The sequence below is a fragment of the Papilio xuthus genome, unplaced genomic scaffold, assembly GCF_000836235.2.
Source record: "Papilio xuthus unplaced genomic scaffold, Pxut_1.1 DF827777.1, whole genome shotgun sequence".
NCBI classification, from domain to species: domain Eukaryota; kingdom Metazoa; phylum Arthropoda; class Insecta; order Lepidoptera; family Papilionidae; genus Papilio; species Papilio xuthus.
The window spans coordinates 7,375,338-7,395,311 of record NW_013530872.1 but is presented as its reverse complement, the minus strand read 5'-3'; the positions used below and the strand labels follow the sequence as shown (position 1 = coordinate 7,395,311).

The 19,974-nt window shown below is 30.9% G+C and overlaps 5 protein-coding genes across 8 annotated transcripts in view; 2 read left to right on the top strand and 3 right to left on the bottom strand.

The window, feature by feature from the left end:
* spin (lysolipid transporter protein spinster) overlaps positions 1-6,990 on the bottom strand; it is a 34,533-nt gene extending 27,543 nt beyond the window's left edge. For all 3 annotated transcript variants that reach the window (XM_013309312.1, XM_013309313.1, XM_013309311.1), the window contains exon 1: positions 6,516-6,990. In XM_013309312.1, coding sequence (XP_013164766.1) covers positions 6,516-6,720 — 205 coding nt within the window. In that variant the 5' untranslated portion in view covers positions 6,721-6,990. The remainder of the gene's footprint in view (positions 1-6,515) is intronic.
* Positions 6,991-7,291: 301 nt separating this feature from the next.
* Positions 7,292-8,690, top strand: boca (LDLR chaperone boca). Its single transcript, NM_001312830.1, is given in 3 exon segments — positions 7,292-7,534; positions 7,602-7,856; positions 8,095-8,690. Coding segments are annotated over 3 exon segments (561 nt in total). The 5' UTR covers positions 7,292-7,403; the 3' UTR covers positions 8,270-8,690.
* Positions 8,691-8,800: 110 nt separating this feature from the next.
* On the bottom strand, positions 8,801-11,243 carry RPA2 (Replication protein A2). 2 transcript variants are annotated; one of them, XM_013309410.1, is made up of 7 exons: positions 11,187-11,243; positions 11,044-11,120; positions 10,530-10,612; positions 10,187-10,408; positions 9,865-10,050; positions 9,258-9,463; positions 8,801-8,947 (listed from the first exon to the last, which is right to left on the bottom strand). In XM_013309410.1, exons 2-7 carry the CDS (start codon positions 11,051-11,053, stop codon positions 8,863-8,865), a joined length of 792 nt encoding a protein of 263 aa, XP_013164864.1. In that variant the 5' UTR covers positions 11,054-11,120; positions 11,187-11,243; the 3' UTR covers positions 8,801-8,862. The 2 variants fall into 2 exon arrangements, with proteins under 2 accessions (XP_013164864.1, XP_013164863.1); XM_013309409.1 differs by lacking the exon at positions 11,187-11,243 and having other exon boundaries at positions 8,802-8,947; positions 11,044-11,180.
* Positions 11,244-11,613: 370 nt separating this feature from the next.
* Positions 11,614-15,195, bottom strand: Sas-6 (Spindle assembly abnormal 6). The gene is made up of 12 exons (XM_013309408.1): positions 14,999-15,195; positions 14,754-14,917; positions 14,496-14,652; positions 14,181-14,366; positions 13,770-13,927; positions 13,449-13,608; positions 13,216-13,284; positions 12,819-12,962; positions 12,527-12,734; positions 12,138-12,309; positions 11,854-11,972; positions 11,614-11,783 (listed from the first exon to the last, which is right to left on the bottom strand). The coding sequence occupies exons 1-12, from the start codon at positions 15,113-15,115 to the stop codon at positions 11,641-11,643; spliced, it is 1,797 nt and encodes a 598-aa protein (XP_013164862.1). The 5' UTR covers positions 15,116-15,195; the 3' UTR covers positions 11,614-11,640.
* Positions 15,196-15,285: 90 nt separating this feature from the next.
* Lap1 (leucine rich repeat containing protein 7 lap1) lies at positions 15,286-19,376 on the top strand. The gene has a single exon (XM_013309407.1). It carries the CDS (start codon positions 15,703-15,705, stop codon positions 18,436-18,438), a length of 2,736 nt encoding a protein of 911 aa, XP_013164861.1. The 5' UTR covers positions 15,286-15,702; the 3' UTR covers positions 18,439-19,376.
* The last annotated feature ends 598 nt before the right edge of the window (positions 19,377-19,974 follow it).

Sequence of the window (19,974 nt, the reverse complement as noted above, 5' to 3'; positions counted from 1 at the left end):
TTTGTATATGTAATGTATTTGTACATATATATCATAGTGCACCTGAAGCAGTCTTTTATAATCTAATTGTATGTTCCTTGTCTCTTGTCTTTTTTTTCATATTTTGTTTGTTCAATTTGTCGGCCACCCTTTATTTTATGTTTACATGGTATACTTTAGTTTGTTTTGTTTTGTCACCAGGGGGCGGGCATGTTGCCGACAGATACGGAACTTTTTACTTGTTTTTATTCTTAATTGTTATTTTTGAATTTAGAACTGTATATGTTTTTTCTTCCTTTTTCTTTATTTTTAAAACTATGAGTTGTTGTAAATATATTCTTGTAACAGTGCGTGCTTTTCTCCTTATTTCTCATAATTCTATTTAATATTTTCATTTATCTTTTTATTATATAACATAATATTCCAAAATTCATCTTAATCCTAACGCTCTTCCATCCTTACATATTCGGTCGTCTTTAACACTAATAAAAATAATACAATGTCCAACTTTTTTGAGTCATAAAAAAAACAACGTAAAGAATGCTTTGCCCACAGCTTACGTAGACCATTTTAAAAAGGTCCAAGTACGCACTCAAATAATTTACGTTAGTCACGTACGGGGTACATGACACAGCATTCTGTTGCCCTAAAACCAAGGGTCATTAAACAGTTTGGAATAGTTGCCGCGATACAAATTCTTGTTACATTTTTAAGTAGTCACGTCGTGAGCTTTGCTATTGAAATTTGGACGACGGTGTTATAATGAATGATGAAATGATGATATTATTATAATCACGTACATAGCTTTGACGATGGTATAACATTTATGTATTTCAATTGGGTATTTTTATATTCTAAAGTTCATATGTAACATACGAGTAAATTCGGAGTTATTCAATCAAGAGATATATTAATAACTCAACCTTTGATATCACAAGTTGGAGTTAGAGTGAGACCATATAAAAGCAATATGATTTATAGCTACGCAAGAAACATACCAAATATACGCATATTGTTATAATATGCATATCTTGTCAATTTAATAATCCGCTTTAATACTAGTATAATTTTATTATGAAAATGTATACAAAATATTCACTAAAGGACTCGCTTAGTAAGTATTTAACGAGTCTGCGGCAGATAATCTAAAGTGATACAGCGACATCTATATTCGTTCGTTTGCATATCAATGAGTCATGCTCCCTGACCTAGGCATACGACAATCACAATGACATGTATGTTAGATGCAATGATAGTAATACTATCTCTCCTACGTAATCTTCCTACAAGTATACATACTTCGTAACTAGTGTTATGAAATGAACATATGTGCGTAATATAGATGCAAAATAATTGAGTATGCATCGATTAATTTTGACTATCATATCCAATGATATTAATAAACTAATTTCAGAATTAACATAGCTAAATAAAAAATCAGAACTTTTATATGCAAATGTCTAAACTACTCAAACCCAGAATTATCAGAAGCACTTTGACACTTCTACTCATTTAAGACTACTATGAGCAAAAACCTGCTAAGGGCGATAAAAACACATTCTCGGAATATATACACACCCAATTCTAAAAAGTTCCTTAAAAAAACTGTAAAGGTATCCTTTGAATGTCTACCACATTATTAAATATGCAGATGTGTTGCCACTACTTAAAACATACAGACGAATTCATATCCTCCTTTTGGAACTCGGTTAAAAAACTGTCGAAAGCTGCAAAACAAACTGGGGTTGTTATCTTAATTTAAACATATCTCATTAGTTTGTTTTGCATGTCGCTTCTCGAGCAGCTGCGTTTGCTTTGAACGTGCAAGATTTTAATCAAGATAAGCACAATTTAAGGACACTAAACAACCAACCATAATTTGATCGGTCCTCAGGGAAATTTAAAGAAAAAATTCAACATGGTATGTATGATTCCATAGGGGAATGAAATGTACTATCATATTGTTAACAGCCTTGTTTGACAGGCAAAAAATGTAACGGTAAAAGAATTCCGAAGGTCTATCTTAAAAGTGCCGATATTTTAATGCAAATGAACAAGCTATCCATTACTGCCGTACGTAAAAATAGAGAAAATATAACAAAATATTTATTTTATTTATGATACAAGGAGTAATCCAAATTAGCGTGCAAATGGTAAGTAATGGTAATGGTCAAAGATCAAATCTAGCTGCTAACATTGTGTCCCATAAGAATAAAATTATTGTGTAACATTTTTCACAATATCCAAGGCTATCATATAGTGTTATAGTTTTCTATTTTTATATTGAATTTAATAAATTACTATAAGTGTTGATTTCTTTTAAAGGTTAATTCGATCTTGAAATGAAATGCGTTTCGTTATTCATGAATGTTTCTGCACCAGTGCTATCACAGCAGTTCGCACGCAAATGAACTGGCTGTAAATGTACTTTCACTTCATTCCATGTCATAAATAAAAACACGATTTGATATTTTGTTTTTTTTATTACCCGACTGATTCCATGGGATGGTGCTATTCCTAAGTAAGGTAAGGTTTTAAAGGTGTTGCTTTGTACGTCAATTCCATAGTGACCTCTAGTAGCATAAACAATTCAAAAAATTCGACGATTTGATTATATTATTTGATATGTATCATACTCCTGAGTGTCATAGAGTCAATCGGGTGTTTTTTTTAATTTAATAAATGGTCTTATTTTTGGTTGTTTTATTTCGAAGCAAAGAATAATGCACGTTTAATATTTAGTTCGTTTCATCGGAACCATTGAAAATATAATTCAATTTATTCACAAAGCGATCACCTCAACACAAAGCATTTACATATTCGGAGGGGCGCGAGCGCATTGTATTTGTGAGAAAGAAGCGAACCCACGCGCGTGAGTTGACACTAGAGATTAGCTCTCTGATTACGTGACATCGACCCTTCCTGGGTGTTCATTCATTACTGGAGATTTATTTAATGCGGCTATATTTTTGCCGTGGGCTTTATTGTATGATAGTAACGTTTTTAACATAGATTAGTCGGTATTCAAATACGGTACTACTCACCTCAGTAAATACTATTACCGATTAGGGTATCTTACTTTCATATTTAAATTCTTTATTCAATATTTTTACAAATATTTACTCTACATATCTCTCGGTAACGTATTAATAGTTCTAAAATGAAACAACTAGAAAAACTTGGTTTAATATTGTTTAAAAATAAAATGAAATTTAATTTAACATAATACATATTCAATACCCATTTAAATAAATTTATAATCACAGTACAGGAGTGCAAATATGTCCGCTGTGTGTCGAGAGGGTTTTGTGTTATGAAAGCGATTAATTTTAATACCATACAATTGTTCCCTGGTTGTATGTGTTATGTAAAGTTTAAAGACTTTATACTGCACTCCATTTGTATAGAATTAATATTGTATAATATGTGTATTGTATACAACTAATTACACTACATTTACCTTGGTTTAAAATCGTAAGGATCTTTTACAAAATAAAATTCCCAAGTACCGAAAAATACATCTGAAATTTACATTTCTATGGGACTACGTGTGGATTCACGGACTGGGAGTTAATTTACAAATCAATATCATAGTTATATTAAACTAGCTGTCGCCCGCGACTCCGTCCGCGTGGATATATTAAAAAACTTAATTAGTGTCCCCAACCCATCCATCCACCCATATCACATCCATCTAAACATTCGCATTTATAATCTTAGTAAGTGAAATAAAAAGCAACTCTTCAAGGCATAAATACGAAAAAAAATATATAAAAAAATGAATAAATAGTCCGTCTCCTGGCTCTAAGCTACCTCCTCACCAATTTTCAGCCATATCGGTAAAGCCGTTCTTGAGTTATAAATAGTGTAACTATTATAACATGACTTTCTTTTATATATATGTCTATCTTTATTAATATTTATAGCTACCCAGTTCTTCAAACTTCAAATTTCGTAATGAGAAAAACGCAATAAACTTAAATTGATCTAAACACAAAAATTCCAATCAAAACTTTCGTCATTTCGTTTCGGTTATAAACTTACGTTAACACATCTCACATACATTCATTCTGAAATAAAGCTTAATTAAAGTAATAAACTAATTGGTGAAGAGGCGTAGTGTTTATTGGTCACCTGGTGCAACACTATTTGATTCAATTACTGCTCCGAGGCGGTCGGAACAAACGACAATGGGAAGGACACGTCTCACCGCCCACTTACATCGAAGCGACAATTTGAAACGTTTAAACTTTACTACTTTTTTATTCAGCATTCCGTTCTTTATTATACACCAGCGTGGCGTGAGAGCCTTGTGAAGTCAACAGACGTATTACTACGTATTGTGTTATACGAATATCATATGTGTTTATGAACAAACGCATGAGGTGGTGCCACGTTCTTTACTTACATAATAAGTTTTGTTACATTCTTTTAAAAAGGCAGGTCTACGTTAATTTCACTTTATTAATTCTTACTAATATATCTTACTTCTTGCAATAGGTACTATTTTACAATCGAAGTTTGGATGAATGAATATTTGGATGTTACAGCGTAACTCAGAAACGGCTGATGGTAACTGAATAAAATTTAGAACAGAGATAAATTGTCGTCTGGAAAAGCGCATTTGTCGTTGGCTTCTGAGACTAAAATATCTGTTTAAAAAATATCTTCTTCTCCCTCATTATTTTTGATAAAACATACGACACTATTTTTATAGAAAGATTTTGTTATCAGAAACCAATGATTAGTAGTTATTTTTTAGTATGAAATAGTTTTATAATGTAAAAGAAATTAAACGTATTATAGGTATATACAGTCAATGTTTTTCGTAATACACAATGTAAATTAAGTTTAAAAATGCGCGACCTTCAGTCCTCAGCGTTAACCTAACGTAAGTCAACGACATCACTTTGTTAACTGAGATTTCGAAATGCATTTTTATACAACATTATTGCTTGCAACACTGACGCAATAAAAGGATACCACGCGTAATCTGATTTAATCCTGGTATGTCGCCAGGAAATTACCTAAACTTGACGACACACTTTGCTTTAAGATTATGAGATTTGTAGACATAGGCGATTGTTGCGTAATCACGAATTATGATGCGTTACTGACGTTAAAATAATGTTATCAGCCCTTTTTACGCGCTTTAAGAAAGTCTTTTTATTATGATATCACAGGGATTTCTTATTTAACTTCGATGCGAGAGTTCAAAGGACAGCGATATTTTTATCCTTACAGAGGTTTCTTTCTGACCAGAGTTTCTCGCTCGTGGAGGTCGTTCGTTGGACTGAAGAAATACTCTCGCTTACAGAAGTTTCTCGCTTAACCAAGTTCGTCTGTATTCGAATCTTTAACGTACTATTTATCGCGCAATAATTCCGAGTGTTTTACGCTTATGAATATATGTTTAAAAATAAAATTTATATTTCTACTCATACTTAAAACCACATGGATACAATATTTTTTGCCTCAAAATAAGATCTTATAGAAGAAGAAAAATATTAATGGAATTGCATATACCATTTTGGAAAGTCATAAGTGAATTAAAAATAGGTCTCATTCAAATATTATTCGATTTATTATATAATATATTATATAGATTAGATTAGAAACTGAAAACATCATTACAATTTTTTTCTTTCACAGAATTGAATTTAAAAAAATTATATGGTAGAACTGATGTGCACTCTGTCCTTGCCTTGAAACATATTTGGTAAAAGAAATTTATGACATTCAATGTTGTTGTCCTTCATTAAAACATAATGCAACAGTTTCAATATGCATGGATAATGTTAATTATTTCATTTAATTTTTACAAAAAGTTAAAGATGATTACATAATATAGTGTATGTTAATAATGATTTTTATCCATATGCTTATAAAGTTTACTTTTGAATGTTCATATTTTAAATGTTAAAAGTAGCCATCTTGAAAAGTTCAGGTAACAGATTTAAGAATGTTTTTTTAACTAATAACTATGAAGGTATTATTAAAGTTTGTTTCTCTTCCATAAACATAGGCATTCCTCACATTCAACTTAAAATAACTGAGATAACAATATGTCTTGTATAGATTTGTTCATAAAAATCCATGGTTATTATGCATCATTTACTAATACCAGCTTTATCAGTATAATTTAAATTTATCATAAGGGTCAACAGACTACTGCCTTCATATTAGCTCTTATGTTGTTATTAAGATAGGTAATAGAAGTTACACTTAGCATTCAGCTTGGTATCAATAAGTATCCTAAAGTGGATTAAGAATAAATCAATTTTAAAAGAAGGTAGACATCCAGACAGAACCTAGAGTATAGGTTAACTATATCATTAAAAAATAATAAAGGGTAACAATTCTAATAAGAATATTTATGTTTAGTCTACTTAAAATTTCCATCAAATTATAATTTTAATATAACTTTTATAAAATATTCATGTGCATATTATATAAAATATGTAACTTACATTATATCATAAGATACACAGAATCATGGTTTACATGTAACTACAATAATTATGACTAGCACTAACCTGCTATAGTAAATCTGTCCATGTAGTTGATGAGGTTGACGAAACATAATATTCCGACAGTCATGTATTCTCTGAATGTGACATCTCCTAGATTTTCTCTCCTTCTTGCTTGCTTTTCTTGCAGCAACGCTGTCGCAGAATCATTGTCACTGCCATTAACCAACTGCTGATTTGATGTATTTGGGGTTATACCACTCTGGTCCATGATGCAGGCACTTTAACCCAACAATTTTAAAGTTTCCTACTGACGTTTTTAAAGTCCGAAATATTTTGAATCTCTAATAATTTAGGAATGCCCTAAAAGTGTATAAAAACTCACACAACGTCAATATTTAAAAATATATACATCACAAAACTAAAATTACATTAAATACGTTTTCTTCTTCACGACTTTGTGAGCGGGCTCAGCTCATATTCATGCAATACGTTATATTCACTCCAAAAATTCACGGCGAAGTGACAACTCACAACTCAGTTCTCTTGTCACTGTCAAATAATTGTCAAGCTGACGTGAACATTTTGTAAAGTCAAAGAATATTTTGAAATGGCATTTCTACGTAAAATTTTCATTTACAGATTTTTTTAGAAAAATTCAAGTAGTAATCAAGTCTTATTTTTATGAGATAGTAGTTCTAGTTTGTAAAATTAATTTTATCGACTAGAATTTTTTTACAAAATCACTTATTTTGTGTTATTGAATTTGTAAAGCCGACATTCGACTTTTATACAACTTTCATACGTCAAATTGCGGTGTTGTGCTAGTATCCATTCAGTAAATTGGTTTTTATAACATAGAATTGTTTACTTTAATAGAATTAGAACTGTAAATCACTAACTTTTAAGGCAATAAAGCTTTTCCTTACTTTTAATCGTAGATTAAATCCAAAAATGTCTAAGTTATTTTTTTGCCTTGTTTTAATAAGCTTATCTGGTAGCTTAGGGAAAAAATTTAAAGACGAAGAAAAACCATCATGGGCAAAAAAAGATATTCGAGATTTTAGTGATGCAGATATGGAACGGTAAGAGGATAACTAGTATCGCGGTATGTTAACGTGATTTCATTTAACACCTTTTAATATCTTACAGTCTTTTTGATCAATGGGAAGAAGATGAAGAACCACTCCCAGAAGACGAATTGCCTGAGCATCTCCGCAAACCACCTTCAATAGATCTTACTAAAATGGACATGAGTAATCCTGAATCAGTCCTCCAAGCAACAAAGAAAGGGCAGACCGTAATGATGTTTGTTTCGGTAGCTAACAAACCTTCAAAAGCGCGAACTGAGGAACTTACAAAAATATGGCAAACAAGTCTTTGGAGCAATCATATACAAGCTGAAAGGTTAGTTTGTCCATCCCATTTTATATGAGGGTGAAACATAAGTTTATTACAACAACTACAATATATATTGTTAGGGTGATTTGAAATTTCACTAAATATAATGTATTTACTTAAATTTTATGTTGTGAAATGCTGCCTTTATTGGAACTTACACATGAAATTGATGCATATACAGCAGTGCCATTGTTTAAATTGAGGAATGATTTTTATATATTTAAGTAATACTTTTTTGTTACAGATACCTTATTGATGATGACCGAGCTATATTCATGTTTAAAGATGGGTCACAGGCATGGACTGCTAAAGAATACCTGCTGGAACAAGATGAGCTCAAGGAAGTCCAATTAGAAAGTCAGACATATCCTGGGAAAAATCCTGATGTGAAAAATACAGCTGTAAGAGATGAATTATAATTTTCTTAGTGAAAATTAGGGTTTTTATTACATGGTCTTCTCTTACACATACAATTTTTGTAATTTGCATATATAAGTATTGAAACTGGTTTATTATACCTGTATTCATATAGATAAACATTGTATAATCATAACTGAAAGGCGTCTTTCTGATAACCTTTATAAAAATTGTAAACTTATAGTTATTTATCAGCATACTGCTTACATTGCATTTAATCAGTACTTTTCTTTTATTTTAAGGAGTTTGTAATTAGCTAATGGAGATGGGTTTTGAACGATATGTTTGTATATGTGTTCTTATAAGTTTCTAATTTCTACTTTCGAAGATCTGTTAATTTATAGTCATTTAAATAACTTTAAAATAAATATATTTCAGGTTTATATAAAAAGTTCTGTTGTAAGTGTTTAATAGTCATCAAATAAATATAATTTTTTGTATTAACTACATAATTCCTGATAAATCAGAATATTTTACTTATACCTATTTTGATACCATATCTGTATAAAAGAGAAATAAAGGAGAATTTTGCAAAACATGACTTTTTATTTGAAATAAACTTTGTTATCTTTAATCATAATGTGTAGGGATATTATTAAAAGGCATCAGTGGCACGGAAATGTTCTTCATCAATTGTGGAATAAATGTGGCCCTCACCACACATCCATTCCAGAATATTCCTGTAATTATAGAAAAGTTATTTATTGAATTGCTTGCACACATAAACTTACAAATGACAAATTTTTAAATAAAGGGTTAACAAGATAAGGTAACCTGTAAGGATGGGAAGAAAAACCGGATTTGACAGAAGAGTGGGAGACACATAGGAAGACGAAATATTAAGTGCCTTTTCTCCATCGATTAAAGGAAGGGAAAGCATTTTCAATTGCAAAACTAGGCAGAGGTTGCTTCCTTATTCCGGCAAATTTAGTTGGCCGCTGGCATGTTTGCCATCTTATAATATAAATAAAAAACAAAAAAAAATCTTACTCAAACTCCATTTGTGACATGCGATCTTTCACTGTGACATACATATCTTGCTTGCTAATGCCCTGCTCTAGAGTTGAGGCTCGGATCAAATTGAACACCATCATTTGTCTTGGATTCAAGCCATTTACTGAAGTGCTGTCAGCCATACCAACCATGGAATTGGCAGGCATTGCTGCAGATGATGTAGTGTTACCATTTACCTTAGTCTGTAAATAGCAATGAAGACATTTAGAGTCTTGTCATAAAAAAAAACTAAGTGTTTCAAATATATTAACTTAAAGAATTATCTTTAACAAATTTCAACCCATCTAGTGCCTGGTGTAGATTATAGCTATTGAAACATTATTAAGCATACACTTGTAAATAATGATCTTGCAGTCTATCGAAAGCAGTGTCATGATGCACATCTTTGGTCAAACATATAACCATGTTGATGTCCATAATATCAATCAACCGCAATTAAAGATTGAAAACATGTGTTTAACCAAACAGTGTCTAACTATAGCATAATATAGTTAGTATTTTTAATTGCAATAATTAACAAATGGTCTAAATAAACCAAGAGTTTTAAGCAATTGCATATAAAAAGTTAAAAGATAAACTATACCTTCTTTGAATCTGCTTCCATCTTTAGTCTATTATTAATGCACTGTAAATAATGAAATGTGATAGCATTGACATCTGTTATAGGTATTATTTTAAATGCCATCAAAACTTTCTTTCCTTTATTTGTTTTAACATTTCCATATATTTGAACATAATCATTTACTTGCACTTTTGGAGTTGATTTATCCTGTAAAAGACAATCACTAAGCACACATATAGACAACTTTATCTTACATGATTTATAACTTGTTCAATGCCACTATGAATTTTAAGTTTAAAAGTATAAGAATATTCTGACTCGAAACTTTTTCATACAAACTTACATCTTCCTCCATAGCTTCTTGGTCCAGCCAAAATACAGCTCGCATTCTTCCTGTTATATCTTGTATAGTATATGTTATTTTTGTACTCTGCATCCTGATGTTTCTTACTCGAGCAACAATAGACACTATCATAATTTCTGTCCCCCATATTGTAATATCACCATCACCAGAATGAAGTGCTTGCCTGATAACTATCGGGGCAGTTCTTGATGTTCTTCTACTCTATAAATTTTAAGTATTATTTGTATTACACTTTTAGAACATAAAGATACAGAATACCAGTGATGGATGTATACATGTGCATCCTTATATGTATGTAAAATAATAAATTTATTGTACATACTGTTTTTTGTGGTTGGTTTGGTGTATTCGCATTCCCAAATTGATTGGTTGAATTAAAAAATCCACCACCCACAACAGATTGATCTGTAAAGATAATTTCATGAAGTAAAGGTTATTTTGATTTGGTTTAGTAACATTAACGTTGTAGATAGTATAGGTGAGATAATATAGAGATCTTTTCCACAGTTATGAATCATTTTTCATTCCTTCAACATTTCTGCTACTGTCCTTATTTGCCTATTTCATTGGTACACTCCTGGGCTACTTTAGAATCTCAAAACCATTTTCCTATCAATCAATCGTTTTTGAACTGACGTCTTCATGAAATGTGAGACATGTGCGAATGTGGTGTCGTATCTAAGTCCCACTTTTTGAGTTACAAAATACTACTCTGGTGGTCAAATGTAAAACTCATTTGACCACGAGAGTAGTATTTTGTACATATACTTTTGCAAGTATATATTTAACAATATATCGTTAAGACAAGGAATAATCTACGAAGTAATTATAATTACCGTTCCACATATTTTCTTATTATCAAATCAATAGTGCTAATTAAAACAACACTACAACCACTTTTTTACCTAAAAAGCTAAAAAAACCAACAGTGTTTAAAATTTATAAGTTAATAATTTAGATATACTACTGGAAAACTTACAAGTTATAACAAGTCAGTTGAAAATTAAACCAAAAACAACCATCAAATCAAAATATTGAAATGTCAAATTTCGCGGGAAGGATGATCAAAGATTATTGAAGTGTTGGAAAATTAGAATAGAACATGACTAAAAAATTATTTAAAAAAAATATATAATTTCGATTATTTTAATTAATAGTATCGTGCAATGACCTGTTTATTATTTATAGCAAAAGATTTATAAGTAAATTTTAACTATAACCTGATTTAAAAATATCAATGTTCATTTTTGACAAAGGGCCCTAACCCTAGGTAGATTTTTTTTATATATGAATAGTAGGTAGATCTGTTATCCTTTTTTATAAATTATCAAACTGAATAATATAGGAGTAAAATAAATGCGAACTTATAATTAGATACTATTTATTTACAATAATACAAAAACTTTAAATATTTATATTTTTTACAAAACACTTTATGGGAAATATGCGGAAACTGGTGTTGCCCTGTATGTTGCCCTCGAAGATTTTTCTTTATAAACTACTTTTGGCAGTTCTACGTTTTTATTCTCCTTCCCTTTTTGACTTCTCGAAGAGGTTGCATCAGATCTTCCTGTACCTGAGCAAAAAAATGTATATTTGACATTTCATGCAATAGGTTAATGAAATATAATAAAAATTATATTTACTTTTAGATTTTTCAATTTGTTGATCTTTTGTCGCAGGTTGCAGATATTTGGGATCTAATCCTGGTTTTCTAGATCTTTCTTGTGGACTTTCAACTCGAGGACTGTCGTCTAGACTAGACCTGAAAATAGTTTAAAAATAACTTTGTTAAACAACAATAACTTTTTAACTTTCAAACAATTACTCCACTAACACCAAAGATTTTTCTAGTGCACATTCACGTTCAAACTGAAGAATATGCAAGTAGCATTAGCTATACCTGTCTATCTTACAAGACCCAACTTACGTTCTTGATGTCGCATAAAAATTGATTGTCTGATCTGACTCTTGTAATGTATTATTTCCTTGACTGTGTCTTTGTACAAAATATGGAGTTGAACTACTTGACTGAACTCCAAAGTTTTGCCTGTCAGAGTTTGGTTGTTGATCTTCCATTTTCTTATGCAACCACTGTATAACTATAAACAAACAAACATATACTTACTACAATCAAAAACAAAATTGGGTAACCCAGTTAAAATACATTCAGTGTCACTGACATGCCTGGCGAGTTTATTTTCATGCAAAAAAAAGTAGTAGTGGGAAAAAATACATAAGTGCTTTGATTAATTTAATCAATTCTCTCAAGAACTGTCAATTGTGTGGTAAAAATGCATATGAAAATTATCTACATACCCATATTATTATTTTTAATAGTTTCCTCTCTATCTTTCAGTGCTTGTGCAGTGCTTTCACATTTCTCTTTAAGATTTTCTAATTCATTTTTTAATGCATTCATACCATCTTTTGTGCATTCAATTTCAGACTTTAATTCTTGTATTTCTTTTGTGTAACTCTCTATTACCTTTTCTTGTTCTAATGCTATCGCTGTTCTACATAAGATCTGTAATAGAATAAATAACTTGCAGTTTAGTGTCTGTATTGTGAAATAAAATACATTGAATAATAATACTTTTTTTGTCATTACCTTTTCTTTTATTTCAATTAGTTCATTATTTTGTTTTGATATAATTTGATTTGCTTTTAAAAGTTGCTCTGCTGTTGAATGGGCAGCATCATTGTTCTTATTTGCCAGAGATTCACTTAATGATAATCTCTTTTCTAAACTTTCCTATATGAAATGTTGTATTAATTAAAAAAATTATTGCCTATATATTTGTTTCTAACAAACATTATGTATAATGTAATTCTTGTTGTACCCTTAATCATCATCATCATCACATTCTGCCTAAACTTGTCCACTGCTGGACGTAGGCCTCCCCCATCAATTGCCACAATGCCCGGTTGTACCCTTGCTTGAATTTATTTATCTTTTTTTGACAGAAAATAATAAAATAATTTATGTAATGTTTTATATTATTTACCTTTTCCTTTTTTGTCATTACAATGACGTCATTTAACTCCTTTATATTGTCACTATAGTCTTTGTTGACCTAAAAATATAAAAATATAAATTACATAAATAATAAATACAAAATGCTGTTTAACATACCAATTTATATAAAAAAGAGACAAGCAGCTTAAAAAAAACCCCTTGTGGATATAACAGTGGCAGACAGTGTAATAAAAATTAAAATATGTCTATATACTATCATACCTTTTCCAAATATGTACATCGTGTTTGCAACTGATTGATTTGTTTATCTTTTTCATTTATTTCACGTTCAAAAGTAATATTTTTCGCTCTTAGAGTTGCAACTTCTATATGAGTTTTTTGCACTTCATTTTCTATATAATTGATTCTCTGATTTCTATCACTAAAACAGAAAAAAACCAAGGAGCAGTTTAGACATTATGAAAAAAAACCAAGGAGCAATTTAGACATTATTAAAAATCTTTCTATCACTTAATATCACAATTGCAACTGGTTAATAACATTACCACTGTGTGTTAATATAAAAAAAAATTTTTTTTGTACCTCAATTGGTTTTCTAACTGATTTATAGTATCACGAAGTTGTTTACAAAGTACATTTAAATCATCAATTTGCTTATCTTTCTTGCTTAAATTTTCTTGAGAATTCGCCAAAAGTGTTTTTGTATTGAGTTCAGATGTTTTTTGCCATTGAATCTTCTCCTGGAAGGAAAAGTATTTTATTTAAATTTATAAATAGCTAGGCCAGCATGTGTTGACATGAGGAACTAACTATTTTTTTTTTGTTAGTGTCTATATTTTCAGGGTAAAAACCATCAAATGTGTCCTTGAAACGTTGTTTTAATATTTCATTAAAAACTGTTCAATCCTTTAGGTATATGTTGAGAAGAAACATACAAACATTAATTTTATTATGATTTCTAAAATTAAATATTACAACTATTATTATATTTACCTGAGCCAATCTATCTTTTTCTTGTTTCAGAGATTCATAAAACTCCGTCTCTCGTCTTAACTTATCTTCTTCCATTTTCGACACTGTATGTGTTAAGTCATGAATTTTTCCTTCCATTTTAAGTATTTTGTCATTCAATATTGCTTCAGTACTGGTTGATGAACTTTTAACAGCAGCTAAATTTTTCTAATGAATAAAAATTATTTTAAAATTATTATTATATTATTATTTACACCCTACAAATTAATTTTGTTTATTCAAATTAAGTCATATTCATTATTAGTAAATACGGATTTAACATTATATATTTTATACCTTTAAATTGGATATAGTTTCAGCCATATGTTGTTTTATGTCAGAATCAGTTGCTGGCCCAGTACTTAAAGATAAATGAACCAATCTTTTGAATTCATTGTGTTCAACAATCTCAAAGTTGTATTTGATGGGATTTAATTGATGAATAATTAAAAACCTAGAAAATATAAATGCAAAACAGAATATGTATGAAGAGTATGTGTTACAATTTGAAATATATATATATATTTATATATATATATATCTTTATACACTAACATGTTATTGGAAGCACATTGTTGCAGTAGCCTGACGATTTGAGACGGAAAATTGTCAAAGTCTATCAGAAGACCTTGCTGTTTTTTCAAGTCTTCATAATCACATCTGGTTATACAAATTTTAAATAAAAAACAGGGATCTTCGTCATCTGATAAAGTCAAAATCTAAAACAAAGAAAAAGGTATACCTGTTATTTTCATAATTTTAAATGATTTGGAAATTAAACAAATTCAAATAAAACATACCAAACTATCGTTTTCAAACAACTTGTCAATAGTAATAATAACATCTTTTTTACAGTCTTCAAAACCACGCTTATATGTTACATAGTATTTTCCTTTATAGAAATTCTTACAAACCATATTATTGTTTCGCACTTTTATGTAACAATGTAATACAGTTAAGGAAAAATATCTAAGAAAGACAGTTTTTTGAACTTTATTTTGACAATTATTTTAAAATTAAAATTGACAGATTGACAATCGCCATCGCCAATGCGAAGCGGCCCACCTGGACCAGTGCTGCCAATGAAATTATTTTTTTTTGTGAAACCCCATGTAAAAAAGCCGTGTTTGCATGGAAGAAGATCAGTGGTAGGCCGTTGGATTTATCGCTTTAGATCGAAACTGGATTTTAAGTAAAGTAATATTACACAAGATAACAAAACTTCTTTGATTAAATATTCTTTGACTATGATCTGTGGTCCGAGGGGCCGAAGGGGAAAGGGAAGACGTGAATCAGTTTGGTTGATTTTATGTGAATCATTTCATAGCAAATAATATTTGCTAAAACATATGTCTATTTCTTTTTCGGTTTTCTAAATGTTAAGTGAAAATTTATATTATAAAATGTTTTCAATAAAGTTTCTTATTCGCAATTTACAAAACGGGCATGAGTAGTTTTTTTTTAAAGAATATAGTTTCGTGTACAAGTGGAAGTGTTATTAAAAATGCCATTTAACTTTTTATGTTGTGTGAGGCCCGGAGTTGAAGATGTCGTGGAGTTGGATTACTCTCATCAATCCTTAACAGATGTTCCCACCGACGTGTTTGTGTATGAGAGGACATTGGAAACTCTGCTCTGCCAAAGTAATCGTATCACAGAGTTACCGCGCCAGCTTTTTATGTGCCATGGTTTGAAGTATTTAGACCTTAGTGATAACGAGTTACAAGCTATTCCTACAGCAATATCTTCTTTGGTGAACTTACAGCATTTAAACATCAGTAGAAATACCTTGGCGTCGATACCTGATAACATGAAAGCATTAAAATATCTTATGTTTCTCGACCTAAGTGTCAACCCACTGGAAAAACTTCCTGATGCCATAACAAATCTCATAGCGCTAAAAGAACTGTACCTCAATGATACATATCTCGAATATCTTCCTGGAAATTTTGGAAGGTTAGCAAACCTTAATATATTGGAGTTGAGAGACAATTATCTTATGATTTTACCCAAATCTTTGTCACGTTCCACTGAACTCTTGCGATTGGATATAGGACAAAATGAGTTTCAGCAATTCCCTGAGGTTATTGGAAGATTTCTCAAATTAAAAGAGCTGTGGATTGATAGTAACAGTTTCACAACAATACCATCCATAATTAAGCCATTAGAAAATTTGATTCACCTAGAAGCTAGCAATAATATGATTGAAGAACTTGCACCAGAAATTGGTAATTGTGCACAGTTACTAGATCTAAGTTTATCTATCAACAGTTTGACACAGTTGCCCGACAGCATCGGGCAGCTAAGTAATCTGACCTCTTTGAAACTAGACAACAACAGGTTGTATTGTTTACCAGATAGTATAGGTCAGTTGAAGAACTTAGAGGAATTAATGCTCATGTGTAATTACTTAGATAAAATACCATCATCAATTGGGCTTTTAAGAAAACTGCAATATTTAAATGTTGATGATAATATGTTGAAAGCGATCCCTCCGGAAATTGGGAGTTGTACAAAGTTGTCTGTGTTATCTCTACGAGCAAATAAATTATCAAAAATCCCTCCAGAAATTGGACATTTGTCCTCTCTAAGAGTATTAAATTTAGTGAGAAATTCTCTAAGTTGTCTTCCCCAGTCCTTATTAAATTGTGATAATTTAGTAGCTCTTTGGCTGTCAGAAAATCAAAGCAAACCTTTAGTGCCTATGCATTCTGAAGTCGATCCTCATACTTATGAACAAGTATTAACTTGTTTCCTATTCCCACAAGTGCCTTTAACACCTATTGAATTAAAGAATGATCATGAAAAACCCGAAAACCCAGAGTCACAATCAACTGCAAGACACATTAGTTTTGTGGATATGAAGGCAACAGCTAAGGCCCCAGAGAAACCTGGACAGCTGCGAAGGGCACCTACTCCTTATCCTAAAGAATTGCGAGCAATGGCTAAACATGCTAGAAATATACATAAAGATGGAACACAAGATATAACACCTCCAATGCAAAATGCTGTCCACATAAAAGCAGCAAAAATTACTCCAACTTTACAACAAAGATTTGCTTCAGACAACAAAAAGGAGAGCAATAATACCTCAACCATGGAAAATGGTGGAAACATAAAGGAAACTTTTAAAACCGCATCAATATATGATAACCTACCCCCTGAAAATGCTTATGACAGACCATTAGATTTGACATATGAACAAGATAAAACTTATAAAAGTGTAGACCATGCACTATATGTTGAAAACAATGGTACCACAAATATTGAATATGAAGCTGAAAATGGAGAACCATACACACAAAGACATTACAGTACCAAACATGATAAATATCAACAGCAAGAAATTGAAAAATCAAACAATTGTAAGCAATCCAATTCATATGCAGATCACTTAGAACTAAAAAGTTATCATCAAGCAAATGATTTAAGTTACCGAAGCAACATAGATGAAACTCAAAATCATTTTCAAAGGCTTAGTCTTAGTTCTCAAGACAGACATTCAAATGAAGAAACTATTTTGCCACCACATTATAATGAAAGTCCTTATAACTCAAGAGCTGAGAATGTACCGACTTTTGATCCATCATATCATAGACAAGAACATGTTATGTGCCACAATATACCAGCAAGCAATTATCACAACAATATCTATGAACAAGATGCTTATTCCTGTAGCAAAGAGAAGATATATGGTCAACGAAACTACGATGTCTATGGTTATCATAGCCATGGAGGCCATGACTTACCTCCTGGCCCCAGAGTACATACAGTAAGTCAAGTAGTCAGTTCAACAACAATGCCAAATTTGAGTAACTATAACAATGTCTATGTGCAACCAACAGCTGAAAGTCATCATTTCTCTGGACCGTTACATCAGTCTACAACTCCAAATGCTAATGTATATGGTATGACATCAAGTCCTACTTACATTCCATCTCAATCGCCCGAATTATACTCGCCTACAGGCCACACAAATGCAACAAACCCATACAGAATGACAAACACTCCATTAGTAACAGATGATGGTAGCTTCAGTCATGTCCAATCTCCAACGAGTCAGAATGCATATGATTTATATGATGCAGGACCAGCCACTCATTCCCCGAATGTGGTGAGCCATCGTCATAGCCCAAGTGGAGTATCGGAGAGTATGTACATGAGGGGACAACCTCCTCCGTATCATATTGCTGCACCTTACACTAAACATGCTCAGTACTTTAATGGGACGGGTGGATAGTGATGTCTGCATTTTGCAGAGAACTGCAAACACTGTATGTGTGAACAATGTTTATGTAAATATTGTCTGTGTGAATTAAACTACTATCATCACTAACTATTTATTTATCTATAAAATAGTTCTTGTTTTATATGTTTATAACTGTAACTATTTTCTGGATGTGCAATTTAAATGTGATATGTATTATGTAACAATGTTGAAATAATGTATATTTAAGGTGCTAAGAAGAGGATTATGCAGGAACATTTTTACAGAGGATACATTATTGAGAATGGTTAAGAAAGAAATAAAAAGGATTATATTTTAAATTTTTTAGTAGGTACTGTTATAGTACAAAGATAACAACTATGTTGTTCCATACTTGATGTTCATGAGTAGTTTCTTGTATGTTAACTTCTAATTAGTAATATTCATATGAATAAAATATGTATAATAATATATTAAGTACAAAAGATTTTTATGCAAAAGATTAATAGCAAAAACATTATATTTGGTGAAAAAAGTAGTTATAGGCAATATGTTTTTACAAAACAAATTATAATTAAATTGCAAAACAAATACACACTTTAGCTAGTTGTTTGAATCAAATGTAAAATACTGTAGTAAAAATTTGCACTGTACAGGCTCCCTGCATACATCCCTTAACAATAATTAAAATAATTGGCAAATTTATTAATTTTTAAATAAATTATTTTAATCTAATAATGTATTTTGTCGAATTGTGCTTGATGGTTTTAATTCAAATATTTGTATAGCTCTCTATTAGATAACATAGACGTAAAATGTAGTATGTTAGTATACTTTTAATAGTTTACACATAGTTGAATCTATAAACCTTAGGAAATGGCTGGGATAATAATACAGAAACATTTATCTATGTGGCCTACATTTGATTGTATAGAAACAAATATTATCATAAAGGTTTTAACTCAATTGAGTTATAGTTTTCGTATACCAGTAGTAATTTGGGGATGTTTTTTTTGTGTCGATTTATCTGAAAGGGAGAGGACTGACAGGACTGTGCCAAATGGAAACTTGCGACTAGCACACTTAAATGTGTTTTTGTGAAAAAGGTAGTATTGAAACAATAGCCTGTTTTTATTAGGAAAAATTGAGTTCTTTGCCAAGCGCAAGACAAGTTTTTTGTAACTGGTATACCACGAACGAACGTGACTGTACATGTGCGTCAAAATTTATAAGCATCCCCTGTATACTAGCTCTTAATCTCTTTGTATTATTTTGTATTTTTATATTCTGGCTCTGTCTTCAAGTTCCTCGTTTGTGTGCTATTGTTACTCGTATGAGAGTATTGTTGAACAGAAATATGCAGTCACATACATTTTAAATTGGTCATGTATCGTACGTATGTTCACATTGCCCAAACATTGACATAAAAACATCTGGTGATCATAAATTTTATTAGCGAGAGATAGAAACAATGTTCTTATGTTTATGTTTTCGAATATGTGAGCTTGCGGTTAGAAAATTGAAAACATTAACCTTCATATGTATGTAAATTATATTATTGTGTTAATA